This window comes from Rhea americana, unplaced genomic scaffold (genome assembly GCF_003343005.1).
Source record: "Rhea americana isolate MKP2758 unplaced genomic scaffold, rheAme1 scaffold_21, whole genome shotgun sequence".
NCBI lineage: Eukaryota > Metazoa > Chordata > Aves > Rheiformes > Rheidae > Rhea > Rhea americana.
The window spans coordinates 1,758,652-1,767,749 of NW_028186258.1; the positions used below are offsets into that span (position 1 = coordinate 1,758,652).

A 9,098-nucleotide genomic window follows, 5' to 3' on the forward strand; every position below is an offset into this window, starting at 1 on the left:
CCAGAAACTTGATTCCTGTGGCTGTGACTTTTTTTCATGTCTGAATCTGATCCAACGTTTGTTGGTGCAGCTGAACGAAAGGCGCTTAGGGCACCATCACTGATCTGAGCAGCTTATTCTGCCCCTGGCTGACCTCAGTGAGTCTCCAACTGCTTAGACTGGCCTAGCACATTGGTTCTTAACATATGAAAAGAGGGACACTAGCCAAGTGTTTTCTAGAGGTCCTCAAGACAGCAAGATGACAGGTCTAGTCAAAGAAAGGCTAGTCCATAACATCAGAAAGCTGGAGTACCAGTGGCTTCAAGAACGAAGCAGTGCGTATTCCAGCCCAAAACTGCCCAGCTAAGCTGTGCACACTGCCTGGTTGCAATATTGAGTGAAGCCAGTTGCAGTGGTCGACTACCAAGTCGAAAAGTTAGTTATCATAGGCTCTATTTTCCATAATATTCCATTAATAAAGAAAGCAAATCTTGAATAAAGCTCTCCCTTTCACCCCCCATCACTTCTGCATGTGACAGCAACTTCAGTGATTAACATCAACTGGCAGCTTGAATTCCTTTAGGGAATAAAAGGCAATTTCTCCGTGGTCCACCAGTGCAAAGACCACTGGGACGTCCCCACTCTGATACGTGACCTGCTTCAAAGCTCGGAGGGACGGAATCTGCTCGTCAAAGCTGTAGAGGGAAAAAAAATAGTTCTCAAAGCACAGAAGAATACATAAACCCAGGTGTCCTGGGAAGTTTCGATTACCAGGGAGAGAACAATTGCTAGACAATTCACAGCAAGGAGCCAGGCCGCTCTCAAACTTCACATAGCTGGACCTCCCTGAAAATCAGTGATCACCATGGTCACCTTCTGGTCTCAGGAGCTGGTAGCGACCCTCCCCACACTTCTCATCAAAGCATGAGGCTGCCAGCAGTGAGAGAGCACGCTGCACGCCAGGAACCAGGAGCATCAAATCCTTTGCTGAAAACAAGGGCAATTGTACACTGCTCCACGCTGTGCCTATTAGATGCCTCTCACAGGGCTATTGGCAAGTTGCCAATCCAATCTAAATACTTTTGAGCTAGGAAGAGCTTCAGGTTGTTGGGATCAACATCTCACCTCTCTTTAATTCTACAGAGTCTGCTCACTCTTAAATGGAAATGTTTGTGTAGTAAGAATCATCCTATTCACTCATAACACAGACTTCTGTAAAACTGTATTACCACCTTTCTTCCTCTGTCTCTATTGAAATTGCAAAGAGTTGAGAACAGACTGTTTTAGAATATCGAAGTTAGAAAAGGCAGAAACCGAACTTTGCACCTGCCTGTGGAATTTAAGTATCAGATTCAGGATCTGACAAGAAAGCAGGTAACTGCTCTCTGCTTCTGCCCAACTCAAAATTACTTCTGACAAAAATCAAGATACCAAACCCATGGCCCTGAGCCTGTAGTCACCTCTAGGCAGGTACATCTCTGCATAAACCCACAGGGACCTGCACTGGCTGAGGATTCACCTACCAAATGGCTCTCTGCAAAACCAGGCTCCGTGAGAGCTTCACAGGCATTGCATAAACACAGCTGTGGCTGCTTGATCCCAACTCCAGTAATACTCACATGGGCAGCAACCAGATGACCAAACAGTGTGGGCTGAGCGCTAAGGCTGGGGGAATCATCAGCCACAGACTCCAACAAAGGAGGAACAGAAAGAAAAGGAAACATCTGGGCAGGACCACCCTAAAGGCAGGCACCCTGATGATCTGTAAAGCCTACAAGATCACGGATCATTTACGGACCATTAGGACTTCATTTCCACAACAGCAATGAGGACATTTCAACAGAGATCATAGCACTCCATGGATACCTCCGTACACACATCCTGACATACGGCTTTCCAGGGTTCGTCTTCTTAAACTTGGCCACGGCATCTGCTTGATACACATTGAAGTCTATCGTCATGCCCTCTGTGTCCTTCTGCAGCCTGCAGGAGGGAGAACACACAAGCGTGCTTATGTGATTGATGTGTTGTGGGATATAAATACAGCAGAGGAAGGAGGGAGCGAAAGCTCTTGAAGTCTATCTAACCTAAGCCTTTTTAAAAGTTTTACTCCCCAGACATATGATTGACCCTGTAACTGTTCTAATTACTTCCCAGATTTTCCTCCACACCCCCACGTCAGACTAGACCGCACCCCTTCCCCACATCTGCCATACTCGCCCTCTCCCTGCATTCCTTGCAAGAAGTACCACAAACAAAAAACATACAGGAGCAAAGCACTGTGCAGCAGGGATGGCAGCACATTTCAGGGATGAGGCAGAGGTGAAACACAACCAAACCTCTGGACAAGACTCCCTGGCCAGTGTGCAAACAGGGAACATCAGGAGAAGAGAGCGACCCCCAAAGTTACAGTCAGCCTGGGATGCCTTGGCTCCCTGACCCAGTGCTTCATACATACACCACCCCTTTGCTAAAGGTGTGAGAGGGCCATGGAGCACAGCACTGGATTGTCTTGCCATCGTGGACACTAGGCAGTGCCTCACTCTGATGCTGAGAGCATCGCACAGACCTCATAAGCAGGGAGCATCACAAGACATGCCCTCTCCCTGTGAGCTGGCTGGCAGGGTACTAACCGGGAGGCTCCATCCAGGATGTGGGAGGGCTGCAGCACACTGATCTGCTGGAGGACAGCAGCTGGAGGGAGAAGAAACAAGAAAGGATCAGACCAACTATTTCCCTCCCAGGGCCCTCCAAGCACTTCACCACCACCCACAAGTCTTCCTCCTCCGACAATGGCTGGCAGCGTCACAGTCACCACTGGCTACTTCAAAGACCTCAGTTTCCTCATCTCCTCCCACCATGCAGGCCAGAACACCCTGCAGTTGCTTTGCATCTTGCCTGCCTTGATTTCACATGGCTAATAGCCTAGCAGGAAGGACTGCAATATAGCATGACATGAGGAACAGATCAGAAGACCTCCCAAAGCCATACTTATCCTGGCACTTAGATGGGCTATAGGGAAAAAAAAAAGCGGGGGGGAGAAAAGAAAAAAACGCCACGAGAACGCAATAGGACAAGCCATCTTCCCTCTCCCTCCTCTGTGGCTGGGCTCCTCTGTTCTTCGTTTGCCCAAAGCCTTCTGATGAGATTTTTCCTGATTAAGAAACACTCCCCCTGAACTGATGTTCAGCATCTCCAAATCATCCATTCTGCTGCTGTACAAGGCAATCTTTCTGTCCACTGCTAGTCTGTACTGTCATTTCAGGGAGTGGAAGAATCCTTGACACGTTTCTTCCTCCCAGAGCCAGTACCTGATGAGGTGGCTTCATCCGGCCGCAAAAGTGGAGTGACAGCTTGGTCCCAGAGATGTGGTGGTCGTCTCCAAACCTTCCGCTGGCTCCTCTGCTTCAGGAGGGCTTTGTACTCCTGCCAGTTGGAGCAGCACCTCACCTCCCTGTCTGCATTGACACTGCTCTTGTACCTGCTCTCCCTCTCCTGTTGCTCCCTTTCCTTTCGTGACAGCTTTTCCCGCTTCTGATTGATGCGTCTGCACCAGCAAGCAGCATCAACTTCCCGCCCCGGCACGTTCTCCGGCAGGAGCTCCTTGTCAGGTGAGGGGAGCCGTGTGCACGGCTGATCTGGAGCCAGGTTCGGCAAGACAATGGTGGTAAAATCCCAGCGGGGCGCACGGGTGCCAGGGCTGCTCTCCCTGTGATCTCCAGCCCGAATCCTGGAGGGGCTGGGAGAGTCCCTTCCTCGGCCTGTATCTTGTCCTGTATCGGGATGAACTGGAGCTGACTCTTCTCCTTCACTGCCAGCGTCTGACTCCTTTGGCTGCTCTAACAAAGGGGTCTCATCCACGGGGAGGTAGCTGGCGTCTCCACAGCCATCACCAGCCTTTTCGGAGGTCCCTTCAGCTTCTGGAAGGCCCTCAGATACTTTATGCTTCTTCTCATGTGATCTAAACAGAGAAGCAGCAGCATAAGAGGGAGAGGTTTGTGGTGGGAGTTTTATATCCTGCCTCCTTCCCGTTACCAGGAAGGATGGAGTCTGCCAAGTCTGAAGGAAGGATGGGAAGGGTGGCAGAAGACCCCGCATAGGTCTCTGCAAACCCTTGACAGCAGCATCTCAGCTGCGAGGAGAGCGTTTGCTCGTGTGACAAAGCAAGAAGGAACAAAGCAGGCTAAAGACAAGCACAAAGTGCAGGAGGCAGTATAAACTCTCAGCAGCCCTGCACAAGGCTTGGCTTCAAAACCCGGGAAAATCCCAGTCTTGACTTGTGTACAGTCCTGCCATAGCGCTCCCAGCCAGCCCTGCAGCCTTCACGCAGCCCATACGCTGCTCTGAGTGCTTCTACGTGAACGTGACGGGCACCAGCTGAATGGGACAGGCCTCAGGAATGAGCACAGACTAGGCAAAAAACACCCTGCCAGCACCTCTTACAGGAGCAAGTTTCAGTCCCTGGCTCCCCAAAAAGACAGGACAGCTCTTAAACCAGTAGTTTTTATCTCCTAGCTCCTAAAACTCCACTCTAACTCCTTGGGCACCAACTTACTTGTTAAGAGGAGACCTGAAGTTCAGTCTCTCCCTCCCCGTTTCTTAAAGGATGATGCCACCTACTGGAAACTGTCATAATTATTAGCAAAATTAATAGTTATGCCAGCACCTATTTGCATTTTGGCAGCTTCTAGAGGCTGTGTGCAAAGACCAGGACCCCACTACGCTCTCTGCGGTACAGTCCTAGCACGACAGCAGCATCAGGGGGGTGCACAACAGAAGGATGGGCACTGCAGTGTCCACACTCTCTCTCCAAAAAAAAAATGCCATGTTTCTTCTGCACTGCACTGACCTCTCTCCCCTTATATTTTGGCATCTCATCACTGCAGATGGGAAGCACAAGGGCAGCTTGCCCCTGTTAGCCCCACGTGAACTACAGATGTGACAAAAGGGCTGACTTGCAAAGAGTTCAGGAAGAGCACTGGGCTAAGGCCTGGGAGCGGATGGAAAAGGGCTTCAGGAGCATGGGCAGAAGGCAGCTCTTCATCACAGCAGCTGTGCTATGAATTGATCCTGCTCTTCTGACCACCTGGATACTGCCTCCAGGAGCCTTTCAGCTACATGACATGGTGTGGGATGGCCAGATTTCAGCTCCAGAACTCCTGCAGCTTGCAGGGGGCAAATGGTCAAGACTGGGATTTTATTTGTTTCCTCTTTTGAAACAAGCAGCACATGGCAAGTTTTCCACGTGGGCAAGGCAAAGGGTTAGTCTACGAGAGCACATCAGGGGACATATCCTCACCGAGGGCTGGAACTCCTCCTCCTTTTGCGATGGTGTTTCCCAGAGCTCTGGCAATGACTCTCCAGGTTCAGCTGCCTCTCGTAGGGAGACAGGACAGTGCTGCAGGGAGACAGTGACACAGGAGCTGAGGGCAGGATGGGGTGGCAAAGCTGCCCTTCTCTTCAGCCCCCAGAGTACAGCAGTAAAATCTTTTTTCTAGGCACAGAAAATCCATAAGCAGAACCAGGATGGTCCTCAAGTTATGCCCCATTTCATGTTCCTAATCACCGCCTCAAGAGGGAGTAACAAGGGTGGAAGGCCACTTTGAGCCTTTAATCCTCCCAAAAGGTGAAATGCAAGGTTTCCTCAGTCCTCTTCTCTGCCCTTCTGTTGGGGCCATACAGTGGGCAAAGAGGTGCTGAGGGTCTTCCAAAAGAAGAAAGCAGCATGGAAAAGAAAAGTCAGTTACCTGGGGTTGAATCTCAGTACAACATAACCCAGTTGCTTCAAGTGGCTGAATACCTTAGAGCAAAGAAAAGTGAGAAGGTTAAAAGACTACCCTAAACCAAACAGTTTACTTTAGCACAGCTGCTGCAACTGGGTAAACATGGTGTGGCACCAGCCGAGGAGAAATCCCGAGGGTTTGGGCCCAGAAACAAAGGTGAGGAAACACGAACCAATCTTACAAAAGAAGGTTACCGAGAATGGGAGGGAAGCAGAGTCATTCTGAGTTTTACTGTCCTATCCTGCCCTCAGCCACTGGAAGGGGGCACGAGGCAGTGGCTGGGCCGTCACCCTCCCGTGGGAGCTCCCCACACACCTGGTAGTGCGGCAGGCTCATTGCCTCCTGGGACAGCAGGATCTCATAGGCTTCCTGGATTGACAAGGGCAGATCTCTGTAAAAGAGCTGAACAGAGCCCTGAAGGGCAAAAGCACGGTGTTTAGGGAACCAGCGTGCACAAGCTCACCCCAGTTCCTTCCCATTGGCCCTGACAGCTGCTATCAGCACATGATATCCATGCCTATCGCCCCCTCACATGCAGAGTTCTTGATATTGTGGTTTTAGCAGAAAAGTCAGTAAAAAGCATTCACTCTGACACCCTGGTTTTAGCTGTAAAGCCCTGAAAAACGTTCCCACCCACAGCTGTTAGCTCCTGCCTTGCCACTGCCCCCTCAGCTGTACCCCTAGATCTGTTTGGATGATAAAATAATCATTGCTCTGAGAGATCACTTCCTTTAACTTTGATGATTTCTATCACTCAGGACACAGCACAGATACAGAAAAATTTAACATTAGCATAACAGAGAGCTGGAGCAACAGAACTGATGACAGCATTTAGGCTGGCTCCTCAGAAACACTTCCTGCAGCATAAGCAATCCGAGGGCAGGTTCCCCCCACGCAGTAACAGCTAACCTCCCGGAGACAGTTTTAGGCTACGCCTCTCTTTCCTTTTACTTTTTTTAAGTACATGTTTACTCATAAAACACATACAAAATAACAAAGCCTTAGGACCACACCTCTCCCATGGGATGGGCCAAAGGCATCCAACTGCTCTTCTCTGCTTCTGGGGAGTGATTTTGTACTTGGCAACCGAGGAAACAGTTTTATTTTCAAGTCAATTTGTTTATGATCTATTGCTAGTCAAACTACCAGAGGCAAAAAGCCCTGCCTTTGCAAGGAGGACTTAGGGAAAGGTACCAGCTGCTTGTAATCTGATTAAATTTTGCTGAGGGAAAACAAGCTCCCCTTTACTTTGGTGCACCTATTCAGCTGATGATAGCTGTCTGCGGCGAGACATAAACCACTTCACGGCCAAGAAAACTAACTTCAGCCCTAAACAGCATTTCTCCAAGCAGAGGAACACTGAGGAACAACTTGGTCTCGTTTGCCTCTCAGCCACAGTAGCTTTACTAATTCCTGTCAGCTTAGAGAAGTACAGAAAAACAGAGTGCTAATGAACTTGTGAACCTTGTTACTGCAGAATATGTAAAATACATTGGATAAGGGAGAAAAATCAACTTATAACAGAGCAGGCACTGACCAGTGTCATATGTCGTAATTACCAGTATACCATATCTGAGGAAAAAGATTTCTTGGTGTCAAATCTTTTCCAATAAACCCCTGCACGGGATGCGAAAATAGTGGTTTGATCTGGTTTTCAGAAATTCTCAAAACACTGTGGAAGTTCAAGGCCCAGTACGCAGATTTGGGTAAACAAGTAACTGATATATAAATGCCTGTGTTTTATCACCCTTAGCAGGCAGGGAGAAAAATCTCAGCAGGAAGCTTGGCAAGTACATTCCTTACACCTCTTCAGTCTGATAAAAGTGCTGACTTTCTACTGTTATTGTAAACAAATTCAAGTCATCCAAACTCCCTCCTAGACTCTGTTGTCACGATGACATAGGAGTAGGTTTAACTTGACGCCAGCTGGGTAAACTGGCCACAGATCTAACTAACATCCAGGGTCAACAGCACAAAAGAGCACTTTGAAGTACTACAAATGAGCCTGTAGAGAAACAGTTCCATCGGCAGCCAGGCTAAAAGAGACAACCCCTTGAGAACCAGGTGTTTATCAGCTGCTGAAATTGCAGGAGCAACCAACATCTGTCAAGTGATTCCGGACTTCAGTCTAAAAATGTTCATCTACCACAGCCCCTTCAGTTACTCAGGAAGGCCCCAAGGCCCCCGTCCGTGCACACGCATCCTTCTTACACACTCCAGCAGGTACAGGGCTTCCTCAGGCAGCAGACACTGTTTGCCATGCTCTGTGAACCCCATGGTGTGCCAGAACTTCCCCTGGAACAAAAGCACAAATTCACGATGGGCTTTGGACATTCCTTGCTGACAGCCAGGCTCTCTCCTATTTAAGGAGCAGATTAAGGAGTCTGCAATCAGCAGCAGGAGACAAGGGTATTGAGGACATCCTGCACCAGACTCACCGCAGGGGACTGCAGCTCCACGATGCCCCGTCCTGGCTTCCACTCAGCTTTCACCAGGTTGCCCCTGAAAAGGTTAAAGATTTCCTTGTTATCACCAGTAACACAACCATCCCCTGTGCTAGCAATGCAACAAGCTCAGGAAGGTGTCAAAAGGCAGCAAACCTCCAGCTGGAATTTTACAGGGCAAGGCCTCAGAAAATCCTCGTCCTCCAGATCTGGCAGGATTCGCTGAAGATTTTATCATCATCAACTAGTTAACAGCGTCTTAAACCAGCACCACAAACATCTGCCCACAGACACAGAGGCCTGCTGGAGACGCGTGGTCCTAACGATATATTGTACAAAATTGTTCAGATGCTCCCAGGACAGTCTCAAACTGCTGTATCCCGCCCACAAAGCAAAGCACAGACTCTCGTAGGGAGAATTTACTAGCACGGAGCAAACACAGGGCGACTTTGCAAGAAGGTAGATGTGCATTTTTGGTGGCTGGGTCAAAGAAACAGGAGAGACCGGTGGGGTCTGCTGCGGGATTGCTCCAAATCCTTGGTCAGCACCACAATTCCCAGTGCTGCTCCAAACGTGCAGTTACGGACGTACTCAAACAAATCCACTAGGGATCAGAGGAAGGGACAGTCCAGCCTGTCTGTCCTGCCTGCTGGAGGTCCCTGTTCCCAAAGCGGCGTCCTAACGGCCCCTGCAGCGGGAGTCTGCGCGACGTGCGAATGTTTTTATCGCTACTGAGCGGTGCGGACAGAGAAAGCAGTTATTAGTGGGGGGAAAAAAACGGGCAGAACGGAGGAAAAGCGCGCACTGAGAGGCAACGTGCGAACGTCTCCCGGGACCCGATAACCCCCCGAGACCGGCAGCGCGGCTGGACCGGAGCCAACGCGAGCCTGTG

At 49.6% G+C, this 9,098-nt stretch overlaps 1 protein-coding gene across 1 annotated transcript; it reads right to left on the bottom strand.

The window, feature by feature from the left end:
• Nucleotides 1–415: 415 nt before the first annotated feature.
• TSEN54 (tRNA splicing endonuclease subunit 54) lies at nucleotides 416–9,032 on the bottom strand. The gene is made up of 10 exons (XM_085304522.1): nucleotides 8,798–9,032; nucleotides 8,201–8,264; nucleotides 7,974–8,057; nucleotides 6,078–6,176; nucleotides 5,727–5,779; nucleotides 5,279–5,377; nucleotides 3,291–3,940; nucleotides 2,613–2,673; nucleotides 1,846–1,962; nucleotides 416–674 (listed from the first exon to the last, which is right to left on the bottom strand). The coding sequence occupies exons 3-10, from the start codon at nucleotides 8,037–8,039 to the stop codon at nucleotides 524–526; spliced, it is 1,296 nt and encodes a 431-aa protein (XP_085160648.1). The 5' UTR covers nucleotides 8,040–8,057; nucleotides 8,201–8,264; nucleotides 8,798–9,032; the 3' UTR covers nucleotides 416–523.
• Between the last annotated feature and the right edge of the window lie 66 nt (nucleotides 9,033–9,098).

Excerpts from the sequence above, each read along its gene's own strand:
- TSEN54 (XM_085304522.1), bottom strand. The coding sequence starts at position 8,039 with ATGGGGTTCACAGAGCATGGCAAACAGTGTCTGCTGCCTGAGGAAGCC. Across the intron at positions 6,177-7,973 it reads CCCTGTACCTGCTGGAGTGT|GGCTCTGTTCAGCTCTTTTA; the intron begins GTAAGAAGGATG and ends TTTGCCCTTCAG. Across the intron at positions 5,378-5,726 it reads GTACTGAGATTCAACCCCAG|CACTGTCCTGTCTCCCTACG; the intron begins GTAACTGACTTT and ends GTCTCCCTGCAG.